Raw genomic sequence first — 15,187 nt, 5'->3', positions numbered from 1 at the left:
GGGAGAATGACTTATCAGTGTAATTAATTTGTCGGATTGTTCACATTTAGACAATTTTTATTTTTTTTGTATATATTTAATTATTTGACTTATTAATTTGATTACATATTAAATATTAGCACCGTCAGTATCAATAACAAAATTAAATTGTAAAATGTATATAAAATAAAAAAAGTACTTAAATATAAACAAAACTATCAAAATAATTACCCGCTAAGTTTTTCTCCCCTTATCACTTTATCAGTGGGTGAATGAAAAGGCGAAGCTTTATGCAAAAGGCGAAGGTTTAGGGATTAGATGGGCCATATTTGCCCTTTTATATTTTCGCTCCAAACTCGCCGGTCCGAGCAGCACCCGTTCTCCCCAGTTCCTCGCCACCGCAACACCTCCTTGTCGCTAGTCGTCCCTGACTGTAATCCGAATATAGTTGACCAACCTTCGAGGAAACTGCTCTTCTAATTTGGTAAAAGCATTTGACATCAGGTTCCTTATAGTTTCTATACTCTCCTTTTCTTTTTCGTTTTCCGGTTGCGCGTGGTACAACGAACAACTTGTTTTTCAATCATGAAATGGAGGATATCTTGTTGGATCTTATTTGTCTCGAAGCATCTGTTCATCTGATTGTTAGGCTTGCAAAAATAATTTCTATTGACTTAGGTCTGATTGTAAACCCTAGTACTTTCTCTGGTTTTTGATTTTCTGTTATCTAGTTCATGATTAGCTTTTGCTAAATATATGCATTCATTTGTACGGGGGCTTGATGATTGTCAATATACTCAATTGGTTCTTTCTGATCAATATCTTTTCCCCCTATTGATAAAGCAGATGCACATCCTATAGTCCTGTTGATTTGGTAACATAGTGAAATCAAAATCAGAGTGAATTAATTGGTTTTCGTTATTAAAGATTAAATATAATTGTATCATTATTTATATAAAAAAAATGTATTCAACTCTTGTTATTATTTTGTATTTACAATTCCAATGTATAAAAGTTCTCATGTAAATAATTATTTTCTTTTTTCAGCATACTTGGGCAAGTGTTCGTTTACTTCAGATCTCAAAGGTATAGTTGCAAATCACATTGATCTCCAATAAAATAATTAAAAATTACGGTAGTAAAATAATAATCTTAGATTTCTAACAATATAGAAATTTGTACAGATTTGAATATACTTTGTCCACTTTTCAAACTATTTAAGCCGTTCTACGTTTGGGTGAATTGCAAAAAATGCAAGATGCTTTCAAGATTTGTCAATTCTAGCAGCATGTTTTTTTTAATTGTTTAGTGCGAGGTTGTCAAAATCGAGCTCTTAAGGATCATATGATCCTATGTGACGCCCCATTCAAACGGGTATTATGCTTCATTATATATACAACTGGGAGATTTCATTTCAAAACTTAGATACCTTTTATTTCATCATGGTTTAATACAACAAAAGCGGAATGCTTAAAATACTCTCTCAACAGCTAATAATACAACACAAATTCTGTTAAATAAAAACTACTTTACGTAGTCCCTACTTCTTTTCTCGTGAGACACCTACATGCCTTAGTTTTAAAAAGCATAAAGTGCCCTAAAGCGCTAATGCTTCTTGTAGCCAAAGTCCCAGGCGCTGAACATAAAGTTACTCCGACTAGAGTTTCAATGAGCTTATGAATATAACATTTATTCAAGAATAAAACTAATTGTTCATCATTTTTACTTTGTCTTTTTTTTTTTTTTTTTTTTTTTTTTTTTTTTTTTAAATATTTGTCTATCTTCTCCTTGCAATAGTTTTGCAAAGAAAAAAGGTAACTTTTTAAAACTATAGGTTGCAAAAATAAGAGTTTATTTTATCAACTATCATCATTGTTCACCACTTGACCAATGTTCAAATCGGGACACTATTCAGCCCCTGTGGCCATGGAGGTTTGCATGTAGGGACTCCCCAGGAGATGAGGCATAGTCTCATGTTCACAACTGGGGATTACTTGGTTCGTGAAAGCTGGCCTTGAAGCCTTGGTTAGGAAAGTTCCCCTTAAAAAAATAAAAAAACTATCATCATTGTTTTTTTTTTTTTTTTTTTGAAAGGGTAAAACTCTCATCATTGTTGATGACATGTAAACCGACATAAGTTAAATTAACCTTCTATGATGTATAAAAATATCACTTCGTTCATTTTTTTTATAATATTCTAAAAATTAGACTAATTCGTTAAGCACATAAGTAATTAGTTATGATATACAATTAGTTTATTGTTAAATAAACAAATGGTGATTTATTTGTACGATATTTGTATCAATTCAAACGTTTCAACATGAACTTCTTTAATAATGATTTTAAATATTTAGGTTTTATATGAATATTTTATAAATCACATTCACATCAATTAAGCAAAAGTTATGATAACATCGAGAGTCAAACCCTGAGATGTGAGAAATTGGTCTGAATATGATATATGACTGAAGAAATTTCACCTAAACATAAATAATGAGAGAGTTGTTAGTTAGTACTTTAATTTAATGAAATGTATTACGTATTTGTCTTAATATATTAAATCATTAATCTACATGCCCTTCTATATTATTTTGCATTTCCTAGCTCGCTTAACAGCTAGTTTTTTACCAAGCATCATTTTTTATCAGCTAGCTTTTCAGCTATAAGGTAGCAATTAACTTTTCAACTACGGTACCAAATGTCTAGACATAATCTAACTTCAAACTTGTCACTATGTTCCAAACTTATATAGGTAGATAGAGATGTAATTTCAATTTTAAACCGATAAGTATTTCACTTTGGTGGGATCTTATGATTATAATCTGGCAAAATGAAAAATGATCCTAGGTACGATCTGGATCTTGACAACCTTGGTTTAGTGTAACAAACAACCATTTTCTACCATTTATTGTAACAAACATACAATTCATTTGCCATTTTATATGATGTTTTATATCAAATGTTAAAAAAAGTTGGTTATTGTATCGTTTTTGCTATTAGGATTTTACATCTTCCTAAGTTTTTTAAAATTTAATATAAAGAAATTTGATTCTAAATGGTAGATAAAAATGACCACATCTGCAATCTTCTTTATGATGTCAAAAGGTTATCTTTAAATTCATTTTAGATTATGAGATAGATTCTTTTTACATGTAACGACCATACGTAATTAAATGAATCTAGCATGCATGTAATTGGTCATTTATAGATGGGCATCGTACTATTGAATTCTTTGTTAATTTGTTTGCTTCTCGATATGTAGGGGCTTCTTAAAGTAAGACTATTATTGAGTAATGGAGGATATCCTTAACCCATATGCTCATATGCTCTTGGTTCCCATCATGAATCACCTAAGCGACATAATTTTCTGCAAAAAGTATATGAAGGATATGCACACTAGATTGATGGAATTAGATGGTCTGAGAGTCGCCGTAGCAGACCGCATGAACAGGAACACAATAAGCATGCTTGAGGTTCCAGACGAAGTGTCGGGTTGGTTGCAAGAAGTAGAAAGGATCACTGCAAGAGTGGGACACTTTCCTAAAGATTTCAGCAGTTCTAGTCTCTGGCGTAGGCACAAGCATGGAAGGAGATTTTTCAAGATGATTGTGGAAATAGAAACGGTCAAAAAACACCACTCTTTAATCAGGTGGACTGATGATCCAGTTCCTCTAGAAAGAGCTGGTACCATGAATGTTTCCACCTCTGCATCATCAAGTGATCACAACGATTTCGTATCGAGAGAACATATTTATATGGAAGCACTAAAAGCACTCGGATCAGACCACAAATCCCACATGATAGCCTTGTGGGGGATTGGCGGAGTGGGGAAGACCACATTAATGGAAAGGCTGACAAAGGCTGTGGAAGAAAAGAAAATGTTTGATTGTATTATTAAGTCTTGTCTAGGGGAAAAGGCGGACCCAATTGCTATTCAGCAAACTGTTGCAGACCACCTTGGTATAAAGCTCAATGAAACAGGTAAATCAGCAAGAGCTGATAAGCTTCGTAAATGGTTTGAGGCCTGTTCGCCTAAATATAATATTCTAATAATATTCGACGATGCATGGGAGGCGGTTGATCTAAATGACATTGGTTTAAGTCCTTTGCCAAATCATGGTGTCGGCATCAAGGTCTTGTTGACATCACAAAACAGACATGTTTGCACTATGATGGGAGCTGGAGCTAATTCAATTTTCAATGTACAAGTCATAACAGAAGCAGAAGCACATAGTTTATTTTGGCGACTTGTAGAAATTTCTAATGATGCTGATCCGGAGCTCCGTAAGATGGGAAAGCATATCGTAAGGAAGTGTTGCGGTTTACCCATCGCCATCAAAACCTTGGCCCTTACTCTTAGAAATAAAGCCAAGGATGCATGGAAGGATGCACTTTTTTGTTTAGACCACCATCACATCCACAATGTTGTTCATGAAGTTTTTAAGATTAGCTACAAGAATCTCAAAGACGAGGAGACTGAATCTATATTTTTGCTTTGCGGTTTGTTTCCTAAAGACTTCAATATTTCTACTGAGGATTTGGTGAGGTACGGATGGGGATTGAAAGTGTTTACCGGAGTGTCTACTTTAAGAGAAGCAAGAAACAGGCTGAACACATGCATTGAGCGGCTCCTGCATACAAGTTTGTTGACCGAAAGCAATGATGTGGGGTGTGTTAGGATGCATGATCTCGTTCGTGCTTTTGTTTTGGATATGCTTTCTAGAGTCGAGCATGCTTCGATTGTCAACCATGGTAGTATGTCAAAGTGGTGGCCCAATGATGTAGGCGACTCTTGCAAAAGAATTTCATTAACATGCAACGATATGTCTGAGTTTCCTAGAGACCTCAGGTTTCCGAACCTCTCCATTTTGAAGCTTATGCGTGGTGATAAGTCATTAAGGTTCCCTCAAGACTTTTACAGAGAAATGGAAAAGCTTGAGGTAATATCATACGATGAAATACAATATCCATTACTTCCCTCAGCATCCCAATGCTCCACCAACCTTCGAGTGCTTCATCTCCATCGGTGTTCGTTGATGTTTGATTGCTCTTCTATCGGAAATCTGTTGAATCTCCAAGTACTCAGTTTTGCTAATTCTGGCATTGAATGGTTACCTTACACCATCGGAAATTTGGTGAAACTGAGGCTACTAGATTTGACAGGTTGTGCTGGTCTTCGTATAGATAATGGTGTCTTTGAAAATTTGGTTGAACTTGAAGAGCTTTACACGATGGCCGGTGGTCGTTATGGAAAAGCCATAAGCTTCACAAATGATAATTGTAATGAAATTGCAAAACGATCAAGAAATCTTTCTGCATTAGAATTTGAGTTCTTTCGGAACAATGCTCAACCGAAGAATATGTCGTTTGAGAAGCTTGAACGATTCAAGATCTCAGTGGGACGTTCTTTAGATGGAGAACTCAGTAGGAGCAGCCGCACATATGAAAACACTTTGCAGCTGGTGACCAACAAAGGTGAAGTACTGGATTCTAGAATGAATGAGTTGTTTGAGAAAACTGACGTGCTTTGTTTAAGTGTGGGTGATATGAATGATCTTGAAGATTTTGAGGTGAAGTGCTCACATCCTCATCTATTCTCTTCGTTCAACAATGTAAGAGTCCTTGTCGTTTCGAGGTGTGAAGAGTTGAAATACCTTTTCACACTTGGAGTTGCAAAGGCTCTGTCAAAGCTTGAGCATCTTCAAGTTTCTTCAAGCGATAATATGGAAGAACTCATACATATTGAGAGCATTGGAGTAGAGACAGTTACATTGCCAAAGCTTAAGTTTCTATCTTTGGTTTGGCTACCAAATCTATCTGGTTTGTGCCATAATGGCCACATAGTTGAGCTGCCACAACTAGTGACGTTGGAACTTGATGGCCTTGCAAATTTCACAAGCATTTACCCCAAGAATAAGTCGGCAACATCTTGTTTGTTGAAGGAAGAGGTAATATTCTATTTTTATGTTAAATGCGATTCAAACAATCTGTTCAGTTAAAAGGTTGCATTCACATTTTGTTTTATGCTAAATAACCAGTGGAATTTTCAGAAGAAAAAAAAAGTCATTTAGAATTTGATTGTATGACTTATTGTTTGGATGAAATCATGAAGAAAGCATTTATTCATTTTCAGGTTGTGATTCCTAAGTTAGAGAGATTGGTTGTTTTTAATATGGAGAATCTGAAGGAGATATGGCCTTACGAATTTGATACGAGTGGGGAAGTTAAGCTGAGAGAGATTGAAGTGAAATGCTGTGACAATCTTACGAATCTGTTTCCGTGCAATCCCATTCTATTGCTGCATCATCTTGAAGAGCTTCGAGTCGAGGATTGTGGTTCTGTTGAAGTGTTATTCAACATCGACTTGGATTTTGCTGGTGGAGTTGGAAAAGGCAGCACTAGCAACTTGAGAAGCATTCAGATGAAGGAATTAGGCAAGCTAAGGGAGGTGTGGAGGATAAAAGCTGAAAATAAGTCTCTTCTTCTCATCCGTGGCTTTCAAGCTGTTGAAAACATACAAATTGAGAGATGCAAGAGCTTTACGAATGTCTTCACACCTGTCAGCACCAATTTTGATCTGGGTGCACTTGTCCACATGAATATAAGTGATTGTGGAGAGAGCGGGAGAAACAATGAATCAGTGGATTATAGCCAAGAGGAAGAGGTATGCCTTCCTTTTTCTACTCAATTAATTAAGGGTTAAGATACATGCTACCTTTTGTTTTTATGTATGGTGACGTGTCATCTACATTCTACACTTGCACTTTGCACATCAAAACTAAATAAAAAGGGGTGGAAAGGTGAAACGACTAAAAGTTTGGCATCAGATTTGAAAGTAAACATTACTGAACAGTAAACACTAAGCTACAAACATTTCTTGAGTTAATGTTGCAATGCATTTATAAGATGCTTAACGAGCCATTTATTAACGTAACTATTATTATTATTATTTTTTTGTAAATTATAACTGCATATACACAAAACCAGTTTTATTTTCTTAAGGCACTTATTCCATCAAACCAACGTTCAGTTTACAAATCGTCATAATTATAACATATTGTTATCTTGTCTTATGAACATAACTAATTTAAAAATATAACAACTATAAATGTCAATTTTTATGAAAAGTTAACCGGCTCAAAAAAGGCAATTAATGAAATAAGTAAAACTTACAAAAAACGACATTTGATCAAGAACTATGTATATATATTTTTTTCTCATAAAAGTGATTACAAATTAATAAAAAATTAAAGTGATAAATAAAAAGTTGTGTTTTGCAAGCAATTGATTATATGATACCTATATTGCAATATTTATTCAAGAAATGACTCTGTTAGTAATGTTGTTTTTTTTAATTGTGATGTCCAAGTTTGAATACTTCATTTTTTTTATTTTTTATTATGATGAGGTCTACAAGTGAATGTCATGTTCAAAAACATCGATACTTGAAAACATGGAGTCCTATATCCTCCTACTACTTTTAGATGACGACAAGTGCAATAAAAATTTATTAATTTTATTAAATATGACAAGTGTCACAATCTTAAATGTATAGGAAGATGGTAGGAGGATATTTGACTTCTCATAAAATAATTGAGCGACCTACATCATATCAACAAAAAGATATGTTGCTATCCTGTGTGACCATTACTTAACAACACCTGCTTATTAACCAAATTACTTGCAAAACTTTGTCTTCTGCTTGAAAAGATTTCACATTTTTAATTAATCAATTCGTAATTACTTAATCTCCAAATTTTGCTTGCTGCATGGGAGCCGATCACAGCTTTTCATCCTATATTATTTAAAAAATTTTATAAACTTTTTGTTAGAAAGGAAACATTAGACCTTCTGAGTTTTGACAAGCACACCGAATTAGGTATGTGCCTCTGTGGTTTTGTATTCATGAATTCTTTAGCCCTTCTCATGCCTTAATATTGTTATGTTTAGTTATCAAAATGCGCATTTATTTGAAAGCAAAAATAAACTATTTTTCGTCTATTTCCAAATGTTACTTTAGAAATGATCTAAAATCAAATTAATCTCTCAATTATATAATCGCAAAACATAATTCTCAAGGAATGTGCATTTATAATTCTTTAATGTAATTCAATTTTAACCGACCAAAGTTACTAATTACATTTTTTGTGCAGAATAATCTTCCAGGAATTAATAATAATATTTCAGATGCTGTATTTCCATCGTATCTCGCCCACTCTTTTCATAACCTCCGTGGACTTTCCTTATCGAATTGGGAAGGAGTTCCGGAGGTGGTGTTTGAGATAGAGATAGAGAGTCCAGAACATGGAGAATTGGTCACAGCTCAAGATTATCAACAACGAATGCTTCCCTACCTAGAGAATTTGGATATAATACACTTGGAAAGGATGAGCCATGTATGGAAGTGCAACTGGAATAAATTCTCCATTCTTCCAAAACAACACTCAGAATCCCCATTCCACAACCTCACAACCATATATTTGAAGGAGTGTGAAAGCATTAAGTACTTGTTTTCCCCTCTCATGGCAAAGCTTTTTTCCAACTTAAAGAAACTCCAGATACAAGACTGTGATGGTATTGAAGAAGTTGTTTCAAACAGAGACCATAAAGATGAAGAAAAGACTACCTCTGCGTCTACCCAGATAAATACCACTGTGTATCCTTGTCTTGATTCTCTCACTCTTAGTTTCCTTCCAAATCTCAAGTGTATTGGTGATGGTGCAAATTGTGGGAGCAATGAGTTTTCTTTTGAAAATACTAGTATAACTGCCGACTTTCTTGATCAATCTAAGGTACATACTACATATTTAACAGCTTATTTCATTTCTTATTTAATATCCATTTTTTCTTTGCGATGTTCTAGAAAATTCATGAAATCACATGCAAGAGATTGAAACTTTTCTTTGTATAATTAGGTTTGCGTTAATTTATGCAAAAAATTTCAGCAACTTATAATCTTACCCAAAACAGTTCATCATTGAATTCGTCATAAAGTAGAAAACATGGAACTTGTTTAAGCTTCTTGTTATAAGCATATGCTTTCTCAACTTCATTGATTTTTCATTCCAGTATTTTCGGTTGTAGAGCCGTGTATCGTTTGTTTTCTCTTTAATAAATCCTGACAAATTGTTTTTTGATGCGGAGAGCACTAGTTTCAAGTATAATTTTTAAATTTACACGAATTTTATGTGCTGCAGTTTCCTCAAGTCGGTGGTGTTTCTTGGACCTTATGTCAATACTCTAAAGAGATAAGTATATCATACTGTGATGTGTTGTCAAGTGCGATTCCGTGTTATGCGCTAGGACAAATGCAAATGCTTCAAGTGTTGAGAATAACACGTTGTGACTCGATGAAGGAGGTATTTGAAAGTCAAGGGATGAACAATACCACCACTGGTTGTGGAAGTAGCAGCATTGACGATGGAAATAGTGGTACTTCATCAAAACAAGGACCAAATTATGTTACCGTGCTCAAACTTCCCATGCTAAGGGTATTGGAAATCAAAGATTGTGACCTTTTGGAGCATATATTCACATTTTCCACACTTGAAAGCCTCTGGAGCCTCGAAGAGCTAACTATTTGGGATTGCAAAGCAGTGAAAGTGATTGTGAAGGAAGAAAATGGAGAGCAAGCAACCCCATCCGGTAATGTAGTATTTCCTTCTCTAAAGTCCATTGCACTGGTCAATCTACCAAACCTTGTGGGTTTCTTCTTGGGAATGAATGAGTTCCAATGGCCTTCATTGGATGATGTTACGATTAAGGGCTGCCCACAAATGATAGCATTCACAGTTGGTCAATCGTTAGCCCCGGGCCTCAAGTATATACGCAGAAGCTTGGGCAAACACAGTCTTGACAAATGTGGTCTTAACTTTGATGTGACAACCACTACACATCATCAGGTATAATCTTTAATTTTTTGCATACCAAGTAAAAGTAATAAACAAATTGATACTAGTTTGAATAAAATTTTGGCTTGTGGCTTGAATAAAAAATTTCCATTCTGCTCCAAACAAACCTTACATATCTATCTTACTTTATGAGATAAAAAATAGTAAGCCTATAGAAACGCTTAGTTGGAGTTGATTATCATCATAATTAATAATTAAAATGTGTCTTCATTGGTGCTCGCGTGTCGTCTTTATTAATTAGTACTCTTCCATTTCATTAAAAGTACAACATATGACATTTCAATTGTTTTTTTGGTTTTATATATATATATATATATATATATATATATATATATATATATATATATATATATATATATATATATATATATATATATATATATATGCCTTATAATTTCTTTACCGGGCTTGCAGACCCCAGTCCCAAGTTTAGAAGCTACAAGCTCTTGCACTGCTACTGCAGAAGGGTTACCTTGGTCTTTTCATAATTTGATCGAATTAGATTTGAAATCTAACATATCTTTAGAAAAGATTATTCCATCCAATGAGTTGCAACAACTTCAAAATCTGGAAAAGATACATGTAAGCTACTGTCATGGAGTAGAGGAGGTATTTGAAGCTTTGGAAGGGACAAGTGGTGGTTTGGATGAATCACAAACTGTTGTTGTGGAACTTCCAAACCTAACAGAAGTGAGTTTAGCATGGGTAGATGGTCTAAGGAATATGTGGAATAGCAATCAGTGGACAGTATTCAAGTTTGGAAACCTAACAACAGTCTCTATTCATGGATGTGACAAGTTAGAGCATGTTTTCACAAGATCCATGGTTACTAGTCTATTGCAACTCCAAGAGCTACACATAAAAAACTGCGATCATATGGGGGAGATAATCGTTAAGGACACAAATTTAGTTGCAGAAGAAGAATCTGATGGCAAAATGAAGAAGATTGAGTTACCTTGTTTAAGGTCCTTAATACTTGACCAACTTCCATGTCTGAAGGGATTTTGCTTATGGAATGTGGATTTTTCACTGCCATTACTGGATACTCTGAAAATCAATAGATGCCAACAATTAACGGTTTTCACCCAAGGAAGTTCTGCTACTCCGGAGCTTAGAGAGATAGAAACAAGTTTTGGCTCGTTTTATGCAGGGGAAGGTATCAACTTTTTTATAAAGACCAGACAGGAGGTTGGTATAGGTTTCTTGCTTTAATCATTCCTAAACTACTTAAAAAATTTGTCATGGAAGTTTTTGCTATTGTCAGAACGCAGAAGCACCAACTGTTCTCTATATTTCAACTCAATATTTTTATATATTTTATGCAGGAATTCAAAAGCAACCGACTTTTAAAGTAAAGTAAAATTTAAAGGTAAGTTCTATTTTCATGCCGTCCTCATTTCCTATAACTGCTTTTTAGGCATTTATGGCTTTTGATTCATGGATTTCAGATGTATTATTCTTCATGGTGACGTGAATTCTTGTGTTGGATTACATGTTTAGATTGTGTTTGCTTCCAGGTACAACATCGAGAATTATCAGACAAGATTATGATAACTTCAACCATTATTCTATTCATTTGAAAACCATGGTAGTCGTGTCCTTGTTTGGTTATGTACTTCTAGTACCCAATTTGTTTCCTCGTTGTATTCATCCAAAATTGCAGAATTGTTTTTATCATGATTCTTAGACGTAATTGGTTGAGTGGTATTTTGAATTTTTAAAATTCGCATTGTCCCAACACTTTTCTTAAATTATGTCAACCCATACTCTTTAAGTTTAAATACGAAGCATGACAAATATATTTAATGTTGGTAGAAAATGCATATCAAAACATGCCAATTTGTTAAAAGAAAAAAACAGGGGAGGTCATATAGGATGTTTATGATGGTCCGTGATCCAGATATCTTGAGGAGCCTGTAAGTTTACTTTCTTAAATTTCTTTTTTGAGTTTTGACCCTATGTGCGAGTGTCCCAAAATGATATACACATATTAATCCACAAGAATGTCACTTCAAGTGTTAGGCCAAAGAACAAAACAGAGCAAAAACATGGTATGTAATGAGACAGATAACCACAAAGTGGATAAGGATGATAAACAACGGTTAATGGTTCTCAACAATCAAAGTTCGCACAATCTAACTAACATGGGTAGCTTAGCCTTAAGCCACATGTAGAAACTCATATGGTCAGTTTTCGGCTTAGGAAGGAGGGAGTCATTCCCTTCGAATCCACTCAAACCACTGCCACATCAGCTTCATATCATTTTTTCTTTTTCTCATCTTTTTCATATTTTCCAACTCACAACACATGAAAATCCTATCTTTCCCACCCATCCAACCCATTTGTCAGTTGTCACATCATTATTTTTTATTTGATTAAATCAGAAAATATAAAATAAAATAAAATGTTACATTTTTTTTCTTTAAAAATAAATTTTTGCTAATTGAAAACAAAAATAATAAAAAATCAAAAGTAGTATTTAATTAAAACAAATATTATTTAATGAATTGTAAAATAAATATAGATTATTTGAAATATTCCAAGTATATATCATTTTAAAGACGTTATGTACAATTTAGTTAAAAAGATATGATTGAAAACAAATAAGTATGTTTTAATAACATCTATAAACTATAGGGTCTAAAATGAAATTTGAACTAATTTATATGGGAGCTGATCCCTACATAACAATTTTTCTCCATACACAACAATCGGTGCTTTAAAATGTTGTATTATACAACTATATAATGCATGAATTGTTGTGAATGGCAAAAAACTGTTGTGTACGAATCACTTCCCAATTTATATATTTTTTCAATCGCTTGCAACCCTAGACCCATCATTTCCCAAAAACAGTCGGCTCCATCACTATCCGTACAACTTGAAATCTTGAAGTATATACCATTTTTAAAAACTACCCCACTCCATTAATATGTGTATGTATAAAGAGTACAGGGAAAAAGTAGATAGGAAAAGACAACAAGAGTAGAGAAGAGAGTACAAATGTAACACCAAAAATTTCAAACCAATTTAAACTTTATAAAACATGTCAAGTTCATCAAAACATTACAACTTTGTTTTCAAAATATTAATTATCAGAGCTTTCCCATAAACATAAACATAATAGGAGGAGCTGTACGATCAAGCTTTCGCCTTGCCACGATCTCCTGAAGTACCTGAAACAAAACACTGAACTGTAAGCCTGAAAGCTTAGTGAGTTACCCCCAAAATACCGATACACATACAATCCATATAACCGCGTCAACAATAACATATCATAACAACCTGAACAGAACAACACATAATGGGTCCACAACCCTACTGACTGTAATACCCACGAGCCCACATTACGAGTCTCCCTTGGCCCGTAACTAGAATGCTCCCGAGCCCACAATACGGGTCTCCCATAGCCCGTAACTGGAATGCTTCCGAGCCCACAGTACGAGTTTGGAATGCCTACCGGGCCCTCAGCTCGTATCTGGAATGCTCGCGAGTCCTCAGTATGAGTCTGGAATGCCTACTAGGCCCTCAGCTTATATCTGGAATACTCTCGAGTCCTCAGTATGAGTCTGGAATGCCTACCAGGCCCTCGGCTCATATCTAGAATACTCTAGGGTTTGTTGGCTACCGCACGAAGCAATACAACCTCAACCCATCGCACATAACATGTCAATAAATAACATAACTACTGAGCATGCAGATAATCATATAACAACACAGGTAGACCTACAGATCTACCTAATTGACATAACCACTAGCATGCAACACTACGAAGACTCAACATCTAACACTGCTAGGATAACATATCCAATGGGCCGGCCTTGGTGCCTTAGAACCCTTAGTATAGTGAGGATAACTCACCTGCAATTGCCGACTGAAAAGATAAGACCAAGCTGCCCCGACCACTGACACAATCTTCACCACATAACACTACCAAAGAACCAATTCCGTAAATACCAATATTACCAAAGTACCCTTGGAAGTCAAACTGGTCAACTCTTGGTCAAAGTCAAAAGTCCTCAGTCAAAGTCAACCTTCCTGGTTGACTCTACTCGCTGAGTCAACCCGTCGACTCGCCGAGTTCCCATACCCAAAAAACTCTCGTAGCACAACTTAACTCGCCGAGTCGCCCCAAGACTCGCCGAGTCCAACGATCTCTGAGTCCCATCCTGCCCAACTCACTGAGTCGCCAACCGACTCCCTTAATCCAAGGCTTTAACCAAAAGAGGTTGGGGTTCTGCGTCCTGACTCGCCGATTCCAAGAACAGACTCGCCGAGTCCAAGGCAATCTTCAACAGACTCGCCGAGTTGTTCTTCCAACTCGCCGAGTCCATACACATGTTCATACAACTCGTCGAGTACACCCATGTGACTCGCCGAGTCTCTCCACTTCTCAATCCACCCAGTGGCTTTTCGAGCCATGTAGAGACTCCAAACCATAGATCCATTCTCCTACAGTCTAACCCTAACATAAGTTGCAAACTTTATGTGAAACCATGGAGATATAGGCCCAAAACACACTATGGCTAAGGTTAAGGACTAAGGAGCTTCACCAAAAACCCTTAAACATAAACTTTATGACATTATGGACCATCACAAGCCTAGATCTGGAGTACCAAACTCATATCTAAACTCCAAACCCGAAATAGGTCTCAACACGCTAAGGAACTCCCAAAACAACCACCAAGGATGAACCAAAAACGAAATAGCTTAAGATAATGGCTCCTTACCTCTAAGATGCGCCCAAGCTGATGTAGATCCCGGATCTATACAAGCCCTTTGATGCTAGCTTCTAATTTCTCAAGCTCCTTCCACCAAATTCCTCTTCCAAGCTCCAATCTCCTCAACAATGAAGCCTCACCCGAAATTAGGGTTTTCTGAAACTCTCTAGGGGAATAGGAGGCTGGGAGAAGGACACAAAGTCCTTTAAATAGGGTGCAAACCCTAAGATTAGGTTTTTCTCATTCTAGCACCAACTCGTCGAGTCCAGCTTCCGACTCGGAGAGTTGATCACTTAATTCGTGACCTAAACCCGTTCCGAATCAGCGAGTAAGCGTACATACTCATCGAGTCTCTTCTTCGAAATTACACTTTAAACCCTTAAATCATATTTCTGAAATTCGGGATGTTACAACAAAGAAAGAGTAGTTAGGGAGAACCCATTGCCTTCAAGATTTGAGGGTTTACCAACCTGCCCAGTCGATTGCCCGCTCATCCCACCTTTGCTCGGAATCAGAAAACGGCAATACCGGCTCAATCCACTGCATAAACCGTCATCGACTCCCTCCTCCCTTAGG

General features: G+C 35.7%; 1 protein-coding gene across 4 annotated transcripts; it reads left to right on the top strand.

Annotated features, from left to right (window-relative positions):
* Positions 1-258: 258 nt before the first annotated feature.
* LOC145031019 (uncharacterized) lies at positions 259-11,613 on the top strand. Of its 4 annotated transcripts, none has more exons than XM_078979464.1 (9): positions 259-463; positions 1,027-1,065; positions 3,242-5,927; positions 6,113-6,643; positions 8,133-8,771; positions 9,177-9,881; positions 10,305-11,078; positions 11,216-11,259; positions 11,391-11,613. In XM_078979464.1, exons 3-8 carry the CDS (start codon positions 3,273-3,275, stop codon positions 11,243-11,245), a joined length of 5,334 nt encoding a protein of 1,777 aa, XP_078835590.1. In that variant the 5' UTR covers positions 259-463; positions 1,027-1,065; positions 3,242-3,272; the 3' UTR covers positions 11,246-11,259; positions 11,391-11,613. The 4 variants fall into 4 exon arrangements, with proteins under 4 accessions (XP_078835590.1, XP_078835589.1, XP_078835587.1 ...); XM_078979463.1 differs by having other exon boundaries at positions 11,339-11,613; XM_078979461.1 differs by having other exon boundaries at positions 260-463; positions 11,408-11,613.
* The last annotated feature ends 3,574 nt before the right edge of the window (positions 11,614-15,187 follow it).

The sequence above is a fragment of the Lactuca saligna genome, chromosome 2 (genome assembly GCF_052625555.1).
Source record: "Lactuca saligna cultivar CGN05327 chromosome 2, ASM5262555v1, whole genome shotgun sequence".
NCBI classification, from domain to species: domain Eukaryota; kingdom Viridiplantae; phylum Streptophyta; class Magnoliopsida; order Asterales; family Asteraceae; genus Lactuca; species Lactuca saligna.
The sequence above is the reverse complement of the archived record's forward strand: the minus strand, read 5'-3'. Positions and strand labels throughout refer to the sequence as shown.

Bases quoted from the DNA above. Each gene is read 5' to 3' on its own strand.
- LOC145031019 (XM_078979464.1), top strand. From the start codon at position 3,273: ATGGAGGATATCCTTAACCCATATGCTCATATGCTCTTGGTTCCCATC. The intron at 5,928-6,112 runs GTAATATTCTAT...ATTCATTTTCAG, and splicing joins CTTGTTTGTTGAAGGAAGAG to GTTGTGATTCCTAAGTTAGA. The intron at 8,772-9,176 runs GTACATACTACA...TATGTGCTGCAG, and splicing joins ACTTTCTTGATCAATCTAAG to TTTCCTCAAGTCGGTGGTGT.